At 42.9% G+C, this 19744-nt stretch overlaps 1 protein-coding gene across 6 annotated transcripts in view; it reads right to left on the bottom strand.

The window, feature by feature from the left end:
* LOC138758813 (rho GTPase-activating protein 45-like) overlaps nt 1-19744 on the bottom strand; it is a 171551-nt gene that overhangs the window by 14965 nt on the left and 136842 nt on the right. For 5 of the 6 annotated variants that reach the window (XM_069928204.1, XM_069928206.1, XM_069928203.1 and 2 more), the window contains 7 exons: nt 18638-18775; nt 16926-17116; nt 9466-9629; nt 6779-6877; nt 2438-2536; nt 1029-1183; nt 194-382 (listed from right to left, as the gene is read on the bottom strand). In XM_069928204.1, coding sequence (XP_069784305.1) covers nt 194-382; nt 1029-1183; nt 2438-2536; nt 6779-6877; nt 9466-9629; nt 16926-17116; nt 18638-18775 — 1035 coding nt within the window. The remainder of the gene's footprint in view (nt 1-193; nt 383-1028; nt 1184-2437; nt 2537-6778; nt 6878-9465; nt 9630-16925; nt 17117-18637; nt 18776-19744) is intronic. The other variant, XM_069928202.1, reaches the window with a different exon arrangement.

The following is a 19744-nucleotide window of genomic DNA, read 5'->3' on the forward strand; positions in this document are numbered from 1 at the left end:
ATCCAGGGAAATAGGGTGAAAGAGGATGGAACCAGAGAGGGAGGGAAGGGTATGAGAAGGGGTGGGGAAATCTTGGTTCTATAAATGAATGAATAATTCAATAATAATGGAGTGATTCTTGGGCCTTTAGTGGTTTTTGTATATGGCGGGTGTGTAAGGGGCCATCTTCATCGGGTGGCAGGGATGGACTCACTTTCATACTCAGAGCCCTCCTCTCGATCTCAGAAATGCACGCTTTGACGATGAACGGGATTCCATCATGACTCTCACGCGAGGCCTGGGCGAAGTCCCTGCCAAACAACTGTAGCTTCCGCTGTAACTTCTTGCGGCCGCATTTAATTGCCAGTGTCTCCAGACACTTCTTGTGGCAAGCTAGGTTGCACTGGAGGGCAAGCACATTGCAATTAGCACTTTCACTGCATTCACCAGCATCAAAAGTTTATGCCAATCTTTGCCTCACACATATTTTCATTAAAATTACTCTTGTAAAAGCAATGAATCCAGCATTATCAAACCACATACTCTGCAAAGAAATGCTTATTGGTATTAGAGACAGAGATCTAAGACAGCATGGAAACAGGTCCTTCACTCTGCCCATTTAGTATTCTTTGGCAACCACCCATTATACTAATCCCATTTTATTCTGGAGCAACAAATAATCAACTATGGGGTGGTACAATTAGTGTAGCAGTTAGTGTAATGCCATTACAGTGCCAGTGATCTGGGTTCAAATTTGGCGCTATTTGTAAGGAGTTTTTACGTTTTCTCCATGTCCACAGGGGTTTCCCCCAGGTGCTTCTGTTTCTTCCTACCCTCCAAAATGTACTGAGTTGTAAGGTAATTTGGGTGAAATTAGGCAGCGTGGGTTTAAATGGCTGGAATCAGCTTTTACCATTCTGTAAACAAATTGAAGAAGGGTTCCGTGTGGGCGTGCTGGTATAAAGGATCAACAAGACTTTCCTTTGTGGTAACAACAGCAGAATCAAATGGAAATGCAACAAGTCTTATTGAACAACTATAAACTTTACCTCCTCACATTCAGCCCCCTGGAAGTACACATAACTGTCACATTCTCTGCATTTGGAAGGTGTACGAAGCTTCCTGAGGCGATGTGTCTGTGCAGCCTTTGATAGGCCAACATTCTTGAAAGGCCCTGCAGATACAGCCATCCCATTGATGCCTGCTTGAAAATTAATATGTAAGTACAGACAAGTTTTTTTCAAATATTAAAATTGGCCATGTTATACCAGAGGACAGCTGATTGAGACATAAAATGGTTTGGTACTGTTAATTCCACAAGGGACAATCAAAATTCAAGCCAAGTCAAGGTAAGCTAATTGTCATCTCATTGCATTAGTACAACGAGACATCACACACATACAGACAAACCATACATATGCAGGACAAGTATTCATATAAATAAATAAATAAAGATTGTTTCATAAGTATGAGAGACTCAGATGGTCAATGTGTGCAGTTCCTTTGGTCGTTCAGCATTCTCACTGCCCATGGGAAGAACCTGTTCCTCAGCCTGGTGGTGCTGGCTGTGATACTCCTGCATCTTTTCCCTGATGGGAGCAGCTGAAAGATGCTGCGTGTGGGGTGGAAGGGGTTCTCAATGACTTTGTGTACCGTCTTCAGACAACAATCCCAGTAGATCACATCAATGGGGGGGAGGGGGGGAGGAAGACTCCAGCTATCCTCTCTGCCTCTCATAATCCTATGGATTGACCTCAAATCCATTTCTCTGCAGCAACTGTTTCACACTGTGATGCAGTCAGCTGGAACATTCTCGATAGAGTTCCAATAGAATGTTGACATAATGGTGGCCATTAGCCTTGCCCACTTCAATCTATGGGCTGCAGTGACAATCAAATGGTTGTGAAAAAGAGGTGCATTAGTTCAAGTTTATTATTATCTGATTGTGTAAGTACAACTGAACGATCTTCAGTCCTTGGTGCAAAAACATGTAAACACACATACAGATATAACACACAAATGATTCATATGCAGTACATATATAAAAATAAATAAATATTGTTAAATAAACTAGCATCTCGGTGGGATTCTATGAGCAGTTCATCTGTACTTCAACCATCTCACTGCCCATGGGAAGAAGCTGTTTCTCAACCTGGTGGTTCTGTCTCTGATCCTCCTCTCTCTATTTCCTGACGAGAGTAGCTGGAAGATGCTGCATGTGGGGTGGTAGGGGTCCTCAATGATTTTGCATTAGGAGCTTCGGGTTGGTGCCTCCACAGAATCAATTCCCCAGAGGTTGTTTGTTCAGGTCTCATTGGTTGATGGATATAGTTGGAGGAGCTGTGCTTTAGATGTGCTAAATGGAGGCACCATCAGTTTCCAATAGCTCTGACCTTTTGCAAACATAGCATAATTCAAGCTTCTGTATCAGGGAACACAACTGTGTCATTTAACTTACTTTGTTCAAAGTTTGTGTTGCTATCTTTATCCTCAACATCTTCAGCAGTAGATATGGTACCAGAAGAAGGAATTCTGGGTAACTTCCGTGCAAAATCCCCTGTGGATTGAGAGATTGGAGTAAAATTTGCTGATAATGGTTAATTATTTGTTAAAATATATTTTTTTACAGGGGCTATAGGTGGTTGAAGATTTTAGAATTTATAATGATGCATTTCTAGATGTTTGTGAACTTGCAGTATTCAGCAAAATGTGACTTCTTTTTTTTTATTTTTTAAATTTATTTTTCACACCATAAATCACATTAGCCATGATATACACTTTTTCTTTTTCACACAGACATTTGACCTGGAAACATATCGCCGTTCCATTTCTGTCACTGGGTCAAAATCCCAGAATTCTCTCACTAACAGCATTGTGGGTAAAGTCACAACTTAACAGTTCACCACCACCTTCACAAGGACAATTGGGGAGGGGAACCTAGTGAAGCCCACGTCTACTGAGTGAATAAAAAAAAAGCGAGACTATTCTAACATGATCTTGGTTGTATAACAGCATACTTTAATGCTCAAATTACCATACTTTGATTATCTTGGCGCCTCACAGTTCGGCAGGCAGCAATCTCCTTTGAAGAAGACTGCAGAGCCCACCTCACTGACAAAAGACAAAGGAGGAAAAACCCAACACCCAACCCCAACCCACCAATTTTCCCTTGCAACCGCTGCAACCGTGTCTGCCTGTCCCGCATCGGACTTGTCAGCCACAAACGAGCCTGCAGCTGACGTGGACATTACCCCTCCATAAATCTTCGTCCGCGAAGCCAAGCCAAAGACATAGGAGCAGAAATAGGCCATTCAGCCCATCAAGGCTGCCCTGCCATTTAAGCATGAGCCGATTCATTTTTCCCACTCAGCCTCACTGCATGGCCTTCTCCGCATAACCTTTGATGCCCAGGCTAATAATGAACCTAAGAGTCTTTTAAATTTCTCCATTGTGCTAGCCTGCATCTCCATCCCTGGCAATGTGTTCCAGGCACCCATAATAAATCTCTGCTTTATATGCATCTAATGACCTGGCCTCCACAACTGCCTGTGGCAATGAATTCCACAGATTAATCACCCTCTGGCTAAAGAAATTCTACTGTTCCAAGTGGGAGCCCTTCAATCCTGGAGTTGTGTCCTCTTGTCCTAGACTCTCCCACCATATTTTCCTCTATGTTTTTCCTCCATCATTATCAAAGTGGTTTTAAAGTCATTGATGGAACCTTAACCTAATAACTTTACTGATGCCATTGCTAATGAATAGGTTCCCAACCTTTGTGGAGAGACCCCCTTGGAGGAATTATTACTAGATCCTTCCCTCCAATCAGGAAATGTGACGAGCAGAATGTAGCGGAAACTAGTAAAACAAAAGAATGTTCAAAAAACTCATCCATCTGCACAGAGTGAAAACATAAAATCTTCTGAGATGAGAGAGTAACTCTGTTCTCTATCTCTACAGATGTACCTGATCTGCTAAGAACTTTCAGTACAATATTTCAAGCTTTAAACATCTGGTGTTAATGTGTTTCATTCTACTGTAAATGTTCCCTTTACTTCTTTCTTATTCTTTTGTCCTTTTGTACATGTGTTTTTTTAAATATTTCAAACTTTTCCTGTCTGAACTCTTTCTCTCTCTCTCTCTCTCTCTCTCTCCCTCTTTCTGTCTGTGTGTGTCTCTCCTGCTCTCCCTGTCACTCCCTCCATTTTTCTTTGTCTCTCCATCTCTGTTACACTCTGTTTCTATCACTTACTCTCTGTCACTCCATCTCTTTCTCTCTCTGCATCAGTGTCACTCTCTTTCTCCCTCACTGTTATTCTTTGTCTCTCCCTCTTTCTGTCACTCCATCTCTCTCTCTCTCTCTCTCTTGCTCTCCATATAGTAGCTGCCTGATCTGCTGAGTACTTTCACCACTTCCTGTTTATTTCAGGAAAGAGACAGTTACTTCTGAAACCTTGCAAACCCTTTCCTGTTTGGATTAAGTTCTTCATTTAAGTGACAGAAAGGACTGTGTGGATCAAATGCAAAACCAGATGCAATGAAGAATCCATGAGAAGGGCAGTCCCTTCCAATATCCTGCTCAGTAAAACATTCAAGGGAATATCCAATAAAGGGCTGGGATTCCTGGAGGGCTGTCATGTGACTGCTGTATCTTTGCTTGGGAATAGCCCACCCTTCCAATTACAACCTACCTGAGTGACAGTGCTTTGGCTCTTTCACATCCATAACAGTCTTCATCTTGCTAGGGCCATGGTTGGTGGGGGGGGAGGGGCATGGAGGGACTATTTACTCCCAGTTCAGGAACCGGTCCAGCAATAACCTTTAAATGCAAATGAGGTTTTTCTACCTCATGGGAAGGGAAGAGAGGGTGGGAGTGGCATAGGAGCCTGATATTGGTTCTTCATGTGCTTCCTCTGGTATCTCCCCTCTAATTTTGTGGTGTATTTGCATTTATTTCCTCCCACTGATAAAAGAAACTGAACCAGAGGAATTCCACACAATGTCACACTGGAGAATGACCTAAATTTGATACCGAGTCTGGAAATCAAAACAATGCAGCTGCTGAAAATCTGAAATAAAATACTGGAAACACAGCAGGTTAGATAGCACTTTACTAGATTTCTGATAGTCTCATTTGTTTTGTTCTTCCCTGTCTCTCCCACCACTCATGTTTACAGGTAGATCCCACCCTATCACAGATATTTCACTCCTCCGCAAACTTTTTCTTTTTGTCAGCCTTGGTGAAGTGCGTTACAACTGAAACAGCACACTGCTTTTCTTTCCACAGATGCTGCCTGACCTGCTGAGTTTTTCTGTTCTGTGCTCAGCTGTCAGGAAAGTAACCACTTCCACATAATTCACATCATGAGATATTCATTCATCTCTCCACTGTGAGCCTGACCCTCGTATGCAATGGGAACATAAAAATCATTCTGACAGTGCTTCCAAACTCTGTTCTTCAGGATCGCTCAACAACCTGCGCTCCTTGGCAAATTCTGCATGCATTCCAGGGAAACAAGGTATCACAGATCTTGGGGTCATTTACAGTGGTTCAGTCCAAGGATTGATTGATCACACACTCAACCACTAAAACCTAAGTTTTGAAACAGAAATGCGTAGTTCAAAGGAAGAGTGAAAATTGAGGGCATAATAAAGTTACGTGTCTTATGAGCCAAGGTTATCAGATCTAGGGTTTTTCTCTTTGGCGCGAAAAAGGATGAGAGTGACTTAATGGAGGTTTACAAGATTATGAGAGGCATAGATACGGTGGACAGCCAGCACTTTTTTTTCCTGAAGCAACAGTAGCAAACACCAGAGGAGATCTGAATAAGGTGAGGGGAGGAAAGTTTAGTGAGACACCAGGGGTAAGTTTTTTTAACACAGAGAATAATGGGTGCCTGGAACACATTGCCAGGGATGGAGATGCAGGCTAGCACAATGGAGAAATTTAAAAGACTCTTAGACAGGAACACAGATGTAAGAATACTGTGTTTCCAGTATTTTATTTCAGCAAGGTAGGAAAGGTTTAGATTGTTTGAGTTGGTTTAAAAATGTAGGTCAGCACACCATCATGGGTCAAAGGGACTGTACCATGTTGCAATGTTCTATGCAAAGTTGAATAAATCGAATACTCAAATGTACAAGGCATAAGCAGGTAGCTATTACCACCTTGAGCTTTCTCTACTACCCAGATGTCACAGTTACCATAGTAAGAGCAATGCCATTACAGTGCAAGTGACCTGGATTCGATTCTGCCGCGGTCTGTGAGGAGTTTGTACATTTTCTCCACGGCTTAGGTGGGTTTACTCCTGTGCTCTGGTTTTATCCCACTCCTCCAAAACATAAGGAATTGGTAGGTTAACTGAGTGCAGTTTGGCTGGACAGGTTTCATGGGCCAGAAGGGCCTTCTATTGTACTGTATCATTAAATGACAAAAAAAAAGGATTGTGACTATTTGGACTGTAAACTCATTTCTGTGTTCCCACCTACTCCCAGCAACCATTTCCCCATTATCAAATCAAGCATCTTCTACCTTAAATATATTAAAAAATTTGCTACCAATCAAGGAAGGGAGTTCAAGATTCATCTTTGCCTTGCTTTAAACAGGGACCCTTAGTTCTACATTCTCCCACAAGGGGAATCACCTTTTCCACATGCACCCTTGGATTCTCAAATATTTCAATCAAAACTCCTCTCTAAATCAAAGCGCATTTAATTAAAATATGCAACATCAACCACTTTTCCAATTGTTCCAATTCTGTTTCCTTTTACGACCTTTTCTCTGAAGATTTGCTAATCTTACCTGAGGTAGAAGAGGGAGAATCCAAACTGTTTCCTCCACCACAATCCGTGTCACTCATGGTGATGGGCCAGGATTTGTGCACCTGATGACTTCGGACTCCTGTTAGGGCCAAATAGGACCAGATTTAGTCAAATGAGAAAATCTGCAGATGCTGGGATTGGTTGCATGCACAAAAGTGCTGAAGAAACTCAGCAGGTCACGCAACGTCCACAGGAAGTAAAGGGTAATCAATGCTTTGGAGTTGAGCCCTTCATCAAGGTGTGAGCAAAATACAGGCAGGTGTCTGAATAAAAAGATGGGGAGGGGGATGAAAGGAGAGGAGAAGTGACAGGGAGGAGCACAAGCTAACAGGCAAGAGGTCATGGGCAGAGATGGGTAGGAGGGTAGAAGAGAATTATTCAAAGATTTGACTCCACTGCTGGCATACTCAAATCCAAAACACATCACCCTTTCATGTGATAAACAGTGAAGTGAAATGTTTTCATTGGTTAATATTCACTCATATTCTAATATTCTAATACTTCTATTTAAATATCAACAGGAGGTTATGAAGTCTCTATTCCTCTTCTTAGGCAGTTCCTCAGGATCGAGATGACTCATGGTGTGGGTTATGAGGTAGCTGCTGAGACTAAGGTGGGAAGTGATTTATGGGGCAGAAGGATTGTTTGTGATGTAGTGTTTACCTTCTGTCATGGACCTGGGGATTCCCTGTGCTCACAATGCATGACCTCAAGGTTCTCAATGGGTGTATGGAATGGGCTCCCAGAGGAGGTGGCTGAGGCAGGTAAAATATTTTTAGATATACAGTAAGGTGACAGGACCTTCCGGCCCATGAACCCGTGCTGACCAATTACACCCAATTAACCGACCACACCGGTACGTTTTTAAAGGTGGGAGGAAATTGGAGCACCCAGAGGAAACCCATGCAGACACAGGAAGAACATACAAACTCATTACAGACAGTGCCGGATTCGAACCTGTGTCACTGGTCCTGTAACATCGTTGCACTAACTGCCAAGCTAACCAGCTGCCTTAATGAAATGTCAAAGAAAACATTAGATGGATAGGATGGGTTTGGAGGGATATGGGCAAGCAGGTGGGACTAGTGTGGGTGGGACAATTTAGGGGAAGTTGGGCTGAAGAGCCTGTTTCCATGCTGAGTGTCTCTGATTAGCCGAACCCTCCCTCTCTGTTTTGGTGGCATTGGTCTCAAGGTCCCCAGGAGTCAGCAGGGAGTTTGCTTTCCTTCAAGGAAGTGTTATACATGTTCTTGAATACTTTTTTATCTTCGTCCCATGAAAGAGGTTGGAATAGAGGGTCTGTTTTTGAAACTGATAATGGACCAGGCCATGTCATCCAGACTACTGGGAGTAACTCAGATCTTGATGGAAGGGGTTTGTGCCTGGGTGAGGATGCTGATAATTTTTCCAGTGCTTGGAGGCGCCTCCTGTAGATACCACAGGCCTCCGAACCATGGTAAGGCAGGGTCACCCAGATCTAGCAGATCAGTTTACTCCAAGAACTTAATCCGAAGAACCAAAAGTGCACAGGCCAAAATATACAAAGGAATTTCCTTTTCATTTAGTTTAATGCAATTTAAATGTTTTTAATTGTGTGTGGGTACTCCTCAGGATTTTATTGTCAATTATTTAAAATTATTTCGCTGATACCTTTTATATAATTGTGAGTGGAACCTTTCTGACTAACATGCTATCTTCAGGAGTGAGATCCTGTGTTAAGCCAACTCTGATCAGCTGGACGACAGCATCTCAGCAGTTTGCCCAGGGCTGGGAGAGGGAAAACATCACTCTTGGGAAGAGCGTTGCCAGGCAACGGGATTGGGCTCATCCACATGGTTCTTCCTCCAGAATGACACTCAGATCTGTAGTGGAAATCCGAAGAGAAGACCTCAGTGAAAAACATTGCAGCAAAGAGAAGGATGGCGCAGTGGCACAGCAGGAAGAACTCTCGTGCACCTGGTTTGATCCTAACCTCTGGTGCTGTCCATGTGGAGTTTTCACATTCTCCCTATGACAATATGTATTCCCTCTGCTCCTCTCCAGGTGCTCATCCCAAATCTCAAAAATTATGCAGATGTATGAATGACTTGGCAATGTTAAACTGTCCCAAGTGTGCATGTGAGTGGGAGAATATGGGGACTGTAGAGAGGATTATGGGGAGAATAAAATGGGATGAGGATGGAATTAGAGTAAACTGGAGTTTGATGTTTTACATGCACTTGATGAGTTTAAGAACCTGTTTATTCTCTGTGTGGTGTGACTATGGTGTAGAAGATGATGAGAGGCTTTATCCTTGGACTAAAATAGCTAACTCCAGGGTGCTTAGAGGTGCTTTAAGAGGTAGGTGTTTTGCACAGAGTGGTGGGTGCATGGAATGTGCTGTCAGCAATGGGTGGTGGAGGTAGGTACCAAGGAATCCTTTCAGACACTATTAGATAGGTGCATGGAAATTAAAAAAATGGGGTATTGAGGCAGGGAAATTCTAGACAATTGCTAGAGTAGGTTATTAGGTCAGCACAACACTGTGGGCTGAAGGGTCTGTACTGTGCTGTGATCTTTGTGTTCTATGTTCCCAGATCTAAGTGGGCCATCCTCAAAGTTTTCCCATCAGGTCCGGGTCTTATCAGTTCTACAGAGCTCAGTCCCAGCAGAGGTGTTCAGACTCACCTCTTCTCTCAGACAGACCTCCAGCACGCACTTCCTTCTGGGATGAAGTTCCCTCTGGGCTGCCTGGCTCCTCTAAGCAGGCTGGGCTCTGCACCTCATTTGAGGCATTAGGAGGGAAATCATGAGCATTGAAGCTTCCCTTGTGAGCCCTTATATGGGGAGACCTGTAACACAAATAAATTTAGGGTAAATTGTAAAAATACATATTGCATAATGATTATCAGCTTAATTTCATAAACATTGTGCAATGCCCAAAATTCTTACTGCAGCTGAACAGGAAAATTATAATAGTAAATGTGATTAAATTAAAAGAGACAATGAATACACAAGATAGGTAGTATTGTAAATATTCACAGTAATCCTGGTGCAAAAATGTGACTTGTAATCATTCAGACAGTCCACGATGAGTGTACCAAGGGGAGTTCAGCAGGCTGATCTGATTGCTATTAGAAAGAAACTGTTCTTGTGATGCTGCTTTTCAGATTTTTGTTTCTTCTATTTAAAGGTAGCAGTGAGAAGAGGCAATGACCAGGGTGATGGGGGTCCTTTGTGATGTTGTCTGCCTTCTTGAGGCAGTGCCTCACATCGATGGGATGGCGGCGCCTGTGATGGACCTGGCCATGTTTTCTACCTTTTGCAGCTGCTTGTATTCCTGGGGACTTGTAATACTACACCAGGCCATGAAGCAACCAGTTGGTATACTTCCCACCGCGCACCTGTGGAAGTTTGAAATAGTAACTGGCGACATGCCAAATCTCCTGTCTCCTCAGAAAGTAGAGATGCTGGTGTGCCTTCGATGTGCTGGGTCCAGAAAAGGTCTTCTGAAACATGAACTCACAGGAAGTTGAAGGTTCTGACTCTCTCCACCTCCTATCCATCAATGCAGACTGGTGAACGGTCCCTCACCTTCTCCTTCCTACAATCAACAATTGGCTCCTTTGTCTTGGTGATGTCGAGAGCAAGATTGTTGTTCTGGTACCACCTAACCAAGTTCTTGATCTCCACCCTATATTCTGACTCATGATTTCTGGTTATAACTTGGCATTGGCATTTTAAAGAGTAAAATGTTATACCATTCACAGCAATTATTTGGTCATCGGAATACTCAATATATTTGAAATACCAAATAAGAGAGTAAGTGATTTTGAAGGCTGTGGTGGTGATTTAAAATGAAGTTGGAGGGACACAGCAGGTCAGGCTGCACCCAAAGAGAGAGATGGTCACGGCAGGTCAGGCTGCACCCATAGAGAGAGATTGTCAGGCTGCACCCAAAGAGAGAGATGGTCACGGCAGGTTAGGCTGCACCCAAAGAGAGAGATGGTCACGGCAGGTCAGGCTGCACCCAAAGAGAGAGATGGTCACGGCAGGTCAGGCTGCACCCATAGAGAGAGATTGTCAGGCTGCACCCAAAGAGAGAGATGGTCACGGTAGGTCAGGCTGCACCCAAAGAGAGAGATGGTCACGGCAGGTCAGGCTGCACCCATAGAGAGAGATTGTCAGGCTGCACCCAAAGAGAGAGATGGTCACGGCAGGTCAGGCTGCACCCAAAGAGAGAGATGGTCACGGCAGGTCAGGCTGCACCCATAGAGAGAGATTGTCAGGCTGCACCCAAAGAGAGAGATGGTCACGGCAGGTCAGGCTGCACCCAAAGAGAGAGATGGTCACGGCAGGTCAGGCTGCACCCAAAGAGAGAGATGGTCACGGCAGGTCGGGCTGCACCCATAGAGAGAGATTGTCAGGCTGCACCCAAAGAGAGAGATGGTCACGGTAGGTCAGGCTGCACCCAAAGAGAGAGATGGTCACGGCAGGTCAGGCTGCACCCATAGAGAGAGATTGTCAGGCTGCACCCAAAGAGAGAGATGGTCACGGCAGGTCAGGCTGCACCCAAAGAGAGAGATGGTCACGGCAGGTCAGGCTGCACCCATAGAGAGAGATTGTCAGGCTGCACCCAAAGAGAGAGATGGTCACGGCAGGTCAGGCTGCACCCAAAGAGAGAGATGGTCACGGCAGGTCAGGCTGCACCCAAAGAGAGAGATGGTCACGGCAGGTCAGGCTGCACCCAAAGAGAGAGATGGTCACGGCAGGTCAGGCTGCACCCAAAGAGAGAGATGGTCACGGCAGGTCAGGCTGCACCCAAAGAGAGAGATGGTCACGGCACGTCAGGCTGCACCCAAAGAGAGAGATGGTCACGGCAGGTCAGGCTGCACCCATAGAGAGAGATTGTCAGGCTGCACCCAAAGAGAGAGATGGTCACGGCAGGTCAGGCTGCACCCATAGAGAGAGATGGTCAGTAAACATTTTGAATGCGAATCCTTTATTGTGACCTGAGGTTTTCAATAAAAGGTCTTGATCCAAAATTAATGCACTGTCTGACCCATTGAATCTCCCCAGCTTCTCCTAGTTTACTAATTTGAATTCCCCTCCATGGCCTTATCCATTCCTAGAATATATTTTGTGAGGAGTGTTGGTACGTCACCGAAGACTAGCAAATTTCTACAGGTGGAGAGCATTCTGACAGGTTGAATCACTGTCTGGTATGGAGGTGCCAATACACAGGACAGGAAAAAAAGTACAGAGTGTTGTGAATTTGGCCTGTGCCATCATTAGTCTTTACTCCATTATGGACATATTCAAGAGGAGGTGTCTCAAGAAAGCACCCTCTATCCTCAAGGACCCTCAGGCCATGTCCTCTTCACACTGCTACAGTTAGGAAGGAGGTACAGGAGCCTGAAGATGAACACCTAACAGTACAGAAACAACTTCTTTCCCTGAACATAAGATTTCTGAATGGACAATGTTCCAGTCACTGCCTCACGTTCACTTCTTTTTGCACTGTTTATTTTTAAATGTAATTATCGCAATATTTGCACTATAATGCTGCTACAACACAACCAATTTCGTGTTACCTTCATGACATTAAATTCTGATTCTGAATCTGAGGCCAAACGTAAACTCAAGGAATGATAGATCATATTTCACCTGGGTAGCTAAATGTCTAACAGCATGAACATTGACTTTTCCAGTCACCCCCCCCTCCCTGATCCAGTTCCACTGTTTCCATTTGTCCATTACCCATTTCTGTTCTTACTTTTCTTCCTCCCTGTGCTCTCCTCCCCTCTCCCTCCACCACTTACATTTTCCTTTGTCCAGTATGCTATCACCTCTTGGCCCCTTGCTACCCACCACCCCCCCCCCCCCCGCCACCTCAGGCTTATTATTGTCCCTTCCCACTTTCTTTTCTAGTTCCAAAAAACAGAGTTTATTTCATTTAGAAATCAAGCATCCACTTAGAACAGAAACGCAGAGGAATTTCTTCAGCCAGAGGGTGGTAAATCCGTGGAATTTGTTACCATAAGTAGTTGTGGAGACCAGGTCATTGGGTGCATTTAAGGTTGATAGGTTCTTGATTAGCCAGAGCATCAAAGGTTGTGGGGAGAAGGCCAGGCAGTGGTGCTGAGTCAAAATATGGATCAGCTCATGATTAAATGGTGGAACAGACTCACTTCAATAGCCTATTTCTACACCTGTGTCTTGTGGTCTTATGGTTTATGACAAGAACAGCTGGTGTGTCTAAAAGCCTTGCTGATTCCCAAACAATCTTGGGTTTTAAAATCTCAGTAGCAAAAGAGGAATAGAATAAAAGAACATGGATGTGATGTTGAGGCTTAATAAGGCATTGGTGAGACCTCATGGAGCATTGTAAGCAGTTTTGGGTTCCTTGTTTAAATAAAGTTGTGCTGATGTTGAAAAGGATGTAAAGAAGGTTAACTGGCATGATACCTGGAATGAAAGAATTATATGAGGAGCTCTTGGGTTGTATTCATTTGAATTTAGGAGAATGAGGGGGGATCTCATTGAAACATTTCAAATGATGAAAGGCGTGGACAGAGTAAATGTAGAAAGGTTTATTTTTCACAAGGTGGGAAAGTTAAGGACAAGAGGACATAGCTTCAGGATTGAAGGCGTCCACTTAGAACATAGATGCAGAGGAATTTCTTCAGCCAGAGGGTAGTAAATCTGTGGAATTTGTTTCCACAGGCAGTTGTGGAGGTCAGGGATCATTGGATGTATTTAAGACAGAGATTAATAGATTCTTGATTAGCAAGAGCATCAAATGTTATGGGGAGAAAGTCGGGCAGTGGGGCTGAGTGGGAAATGGATCCACTCATGATTAAATGGCAGGGCAGACTTGATGGGCTAAATAGCCTATTTCTGCTCCTATGTCTTATCGTCTTATGGTCTTACCTTCCTAAAACATCTACTCTGCTCTCCCTGTACTCAATATGTTATGAATATTCTTCTTTTAAATCTCATTGACGTTCTTTTTCATTGTAATCCTATACTCTGTAAATTGTGTTCTGTACCCAGCTGCATATAATGTTAGAGATAACCTGTTGGTCTGCCAACAAAAGAACCCTCCTCACTATACTAGGTACTTGGTGACAAATAAGCTTAAATATTTTTGTTAACTAGAAAGTATACCTCCAAAGAATAGCAAACCATAGACATATTTCAGCCATAATTAAATATTGAAAATGAGGCAGCTGGATTATTGTGAAAACTTAATTTACCAGTGTTACAGAGTTCTGTGTTGTGTATTGGCTGATGTGTTGTGTGGTTTTTTTGTTAAAAAGTGACAGTTTGCCTTAGAGAGCCAAGGTGAAGGTGGACTGCTGAGAGAGTGGGAGATGGACTGAGGATATGCAGAAAATGAACTAAAACTTTCTGGACTTGGACGATAAACTACCACTGGTGGTGCTGTGGAGTGGAAGAAGGCCCAGAGCATGAGTCATGGTCTGGAGGACAGTTTAGAATGTTGGGATTTCAAAAAGGATGAACATTCAGCTTATTATGCATTTTTTTTCATTTCTTTACACAAAATTCACAATGCTGGTCATCAGATCTTATATGAAAAAGCAGATCATTATGGATGGAGAAGAAAGCGATCTTAAATGATTTGACTCATCCTGGCATCTAGTTAAACATATATTCTAAAAGTTGTACTTTCCTTGATGTAGCTCATTGTTTTAATTTATTGTTTTATTTAGATAACAGCAGAAGGATCCGGACTAAGCCAGTTGTTCCTCTCTCTGCAGCAACACAAGACAACTTCAAATTTTGTGCTCTCTCTCTCTCTCTCTCTCTCTCTCTCTCTCTCAAAGATCTTTTGGCTTCAGTTTACCAAACAAAATGAATTTTGTTTATGTTCTTTGCTTCAGTTGAGATCAAAGTTTTGTGAGTCTTGTGTTTGTTTTGTGTCTAGGTTTTTCTGTGGGCTGGTTGGAAGTGTAGCTTAGACTTAGGCTGGGGAATTTATTCGTTTTACACTGTTATAGTAACCATTGGGCATTGTTATAAAAAGGGGGGGGGGGATTTTGAATTAAAGTTTGAAGGTGAATTTTTTGTTAATAAAGTAATTGTTCATCTTTACCCCTGTGTGATATGCCTTCTGTGTGGTTGTTGGTTTGATCTTGTGACACCAGGCAGAAAAGTATCTTGAGAAAATACTCAATGAGTACATGTATTTGAACTGTATTGTGCCCATTGTTCTGTATTTGTTGCATACATCTGACTATCTGGATAACTTATTATGCATTTTTTTCATTTCTTTACACAAAATCCACAATACTAAGAGAGTCATCAGGTCTTATATGAAAAAGCAAATCATTATGGATGGAGAAGAAAGCGAACTTAAATGATTTGACTCATCCTGGCATCTAGTTAAATATTTATTCTAAAAGTTGTACTTTCCTTGATGTAGCTCATTGTTTTAATTTATTGTTTTATTTAGATAACAGGCCCTTCTGTCCCACAAGTACATGCTGCAAAAATACCCCAATTAACCTACAACCTCCATATGTTTTGAAGGGTGGGAATAAACCGAAGCAACTGGAGGAAACCCACACAAGCAAGGGGAGAGCTACAAACTCCTTGCAGATAGCCAGGGATGCAGTGCTAATTTTGTAGGTACCAGTGCTCACCAGAAACGGCAACAAGGAGGTGCTGAAGCTGCCCATTGAGGTACCTGGAGTGGTCCCATGAGGTGCCAATGGTCCGGTGAGCTCTGTCAGCTCTGCACTCCTGCGGACAGTGCTGGGTTTGAACCCTGGTCACGGGCGCTGGCACTAACCACTATGCTAACCATGGCGCCCCCATTGATATTGACCAATCACATTGAACATCCACGATTAACTCCTCAGGGGTAACTTGGCTTGGACAAAGTAATAACACTCCAATGATCCTCTCTCCGACTATTGAACATGAGACTCATTGAGTGGTACATTCTCTTTTGCATACTAAGGCCCCAGTTCTTGTGTTCCCTTGAAATCCATCAGATTTCTTTTATACATTAAGTACACTAACAGGCACTTTTGGCCCACAAGCATTTGCCATTCAATTACACCCAATTGACCTACAACCCCAGTATGTTGAACTGTGGGAGGAAACTGGAGTCCCTGGGGAAAACCGATGCAGACATGGGAAGAACATATAATCTCCTAACAGATGGCGCGGGATTTGAACCCTGGGCCCGATCGCAGGTGCTGTAACAGCATCGCGCTAACCCCTATGCTGACCATGCTATGTGTTTCCTGATATTCCCTTGAAATTGTGCGCTCCTTCAAACTTAGCAGATTCATTAAAAGAAAAATTCCATGTACCATCTAAAAGAAAGGTGAATTTAAAGGCCAGAATACCTGTTAATCCAGCACCACCAACGTTCCAAGTCATCAGTGTCCTCTTGGCTTTTGGTTCATCTCATCCCCTTATCCCATCCTCCCACCACCCCCCCTCCCCCCCACCGAACCTTTATGCTTGCTGTAATGCCTTCACAGTAGTCTTGATAAAGGGTACCAAATCAAAACGTTGACTGCCATCTCCCTTCAAGGATAGACCTGATCTACTGAATGGCCTCCAGCTCCTCTTTGCTCAAGGTTCCAGTATCTGCACTCTCTTCCAGTTCCCTTTTCTTTTTCAAATGTTTTTATTGAGTTTAACATATAAATCCTACATGCAAAGTCTTCTAATATAACAAACAACAGGACATAATAAATCACAAATTAAATAATAAATTGAAAAATTGTCTATATTTGTTTATTTAACAATATTTCTTTAAATTAATACATTTTATCAATATGGTAATTAACTGCCTATCTGCTTGTCATAATATATTCAAATATAGTTCTGGATAGAAAACAAATAAGACTAAATTAAACAATCTCTATCTAAACAAAGGGTAAATTTTGTCTTATTTAATGATATGATCGATGACAACCATATTTGAACCCATGTTTAACAAATTAATCTAAAAAAAGAAGATAAAAAGCACACTGGATCAATGGAATTTTACTTAGAGAAACCAATAGACAATCATTGAAAAGAACTCTCCCTCACACAAGTGGCTCCAGCTAAAAGAACAAGTCGAGGAAATGAGTAAAGAGTCCATTAAAAAACGAACATACCAGGTCATCTGTGATGAATAGCATTCAAAATCATAATGTGCTTCTGTTTCAGCCTCCATCTGGAGGTCCTTGACATAAGATGCATACTGCTGGCCTGGGTCATACAGCTTGCTGCTCTCACACAAGGTCTGAAAGTGGACTGGAAGGGGAGCCGTCTGCATATGCATCATCTGGTAGTAGGAGATGGTGGCCTGAAAATTCCAGCAAAGAGACTCGGATAGAGTAAGCAAAATTTGGATTTTCTATTGAAATACTTCCGTTTTTTCAAAGTGGTTAGAATCTATGATTCGCTGGAGAGATGAGATGGAGGCAAGGCCATTCAGGGTTATCAAAAGGGCATTGGTCAGGCACTTAAATATAAATTTGCAAAGGAAAATGTTTGCATTGCTCTGCTCAAAGCTGGTACAGAAAATGAGATGAATGGCTTTAAAAATTCAAATCAGACCTCTAACATATTGCAAATGCTCCAAGCTTTTAACTTCTTCATTAATAAAGATAATTCCTATCTTTACATTTGATTGTATATGTACCTCAGCTCCTACCATATGGCCATTACACATTTGCCAAAGATAATTCTGGCAATGATATGACCCATTTTCCCTATGGGTTAAGTGTGTGTTTACATTCACCTTCACCTGTTCTTCAGGAGTCACTAAGTGGCGCGTGTGTTTGAGCCCAAGGTACACAAAGTGGCAGCAACAGATTAGAGAGTAACAGCAGAAATTGATGAAATGGTGTGCACTTGCCTTGTGTCATCCCTGCGAGATATTAAACCTATCATCCAGGCAGCGTTGACCCTCACTGCTTGAGGGATTGAATTGGAGAGCAGGGAGGTTCTGCTACAAGTGAACATGGTGGGGGTGAGGCTGCACTGGAGTACTGAGTGCAGTTGTTGTCTCCTGACTTGAGGATGGATATACAGGATGTGGAGGCGATGCAGAGGAAGTTCACCAGATTGATTTTGGGAATGATGGGGTTAGCCTATGAGGAGAGATTGAGTAGCCTGTATTATGTGCATGAAGTGAAAAATAAAAGTCTGCAGATGCTGTGATTGTAATAAAAACACACAGAAATGCTTCCTGTTCTTTGCTTATTCCTTGAAGAAGGGCACAGACCTGAAATGTCCACAATATATTACCTCCCATGAATGCTGCATGACAGGCTGAGTTCTTCCAGCATTTCTGTGTGTTTTTATTATAATCATCGGAGTTCAGAAAGAAAAGAGTGAGATTTTATAGAAACAAATAAAATGATGAAAGGAATAGATAAGGCAGAGAGGTTGTTTCCACTGGTAGGTGAGCCTAGAACTAAAGAACTCAGCCTCAAGATTTGGGGGAGTAAACTTAAGACAGAGATGAGGAGGAACTGCTTTACCCAGAGAGCAGCGAATCTATGAAATTCTCTGTCCAAGGAAGCAGTGAAGGCTTCCTCATTGAAAGCATTAAAACACTGATAGATTTTTGGAGAAATTAAGGGCTATGGTGAACAGATGGGTAAGTGGAACAAAATGAGCCATAATCTTACTGAATGGTGGAGCAGGCTCGATGGGCCAGGTGGCCGACTCCTGCCCCAATTTCTTATGTTAGGTTAAAGTTTTAACCTCTGACCAGCCTTCATTCTTCCTGCAACAGTCTGCTATCTCTGCTGTTTCCTCTTTCAGACCAAACAGAAATATATACTTTACTGAAGCAGAAGAGTGGAAGAACACGCACAGATTTTAGCGTCTGGTCACTCTGTCGGATGACTTCCTGGATCTGACGCAGTACATTCACTTTCACATCTTCCAGCTCTTGTTTTTGTGTCTTGGCATCTGCGATGCATGTTCTGTAGGTTGCTTCAGCTTCATCAGCCTGAAGAGTACATAGAACTTAAAACAATACAGCACAGTACAGGCCCTTGATGTTGTGACCCATATATTCCTTCTAAAAAATATACTAAACCCTCCCTACTCCATAACCCTCTATTTTCTTTTCATCCATGTGTCTGTCTAAGAGTCTCTTCAATGCCCAAGTGTTCCAGCCTCCACACCATCCCTGGAAATGCATTCTAGGCCCCCACAACTCTCCATGTAAAAAACTTGCCCCTGACGTCTCCCCTAAACTTCCCTCCCTTCACTTTGCACACATGTCCTCTGGGTTTGCTGATCCTGCCCTGGGAAACAGATGCTGGCTGTCCACCCTATCTATGCTTCTCATAATCTTGTAGACCTCTATCGTCTCTTCTCATCCTTCCAGGTTCCAAAGTGAAGTCCCAGCTCTGCTAAACTTACCTCATAAGACTTGTTTCCCAATCCAGGCAGCATCCTGTTATTTCTCCTCTGCACCCTCTTCACAACTTCCACATCCTTCCTATAATGAGGTGTCCAGAACTGAACACAATACCAGAGATTTGTAGAGTTGAAACATGACCTCTACTCCTGAATTCAATCCCCCATTAATGAATCTGAGCACCCCATTAACCTTCTTAACTCTGTGGAGTGACCTTGAGGGAAGTATGGATTTGCATCCTGTTCATCCACACTCTTAAGTAACCGACCATTAACCCTGTACTCAGCCTTCTGGTTAGTCCTTCCAAAGTGCATCATCTCACACTTATCTGGATTGAAATCCATCTATCATTTTAATGGCAAACTCTGCATCCTGTCTACATCCTCTTGTAACCTTCAACTCCGTGCACATCTCCTCCAACCTTCATGTCAATCGCAAACTTGCTGACCCATCCTTCCGCTTCTTCATCCAGGTAATTTATAAAAATCACAAAGAGCAGGGGTCCTAAAACAGATCCCTGTGGCACTCCACTAGTCACTGACCTCCAAGCAG

This window comes from Narcine bancroftii, chromosome 3 (assembly GCF_036971445.1).
Source record: "Narcine bancroftii isolate sNarBan1 chromosome 3, sNarBan1.hap1, whole genome shotgun sequence".
Lineage (NCBI taxonomy): Eukaryota > Metazoa > Chordata > Chondrichthyes > Torpediniformes > Narcinidae > Narcine > Narcine bancroftii.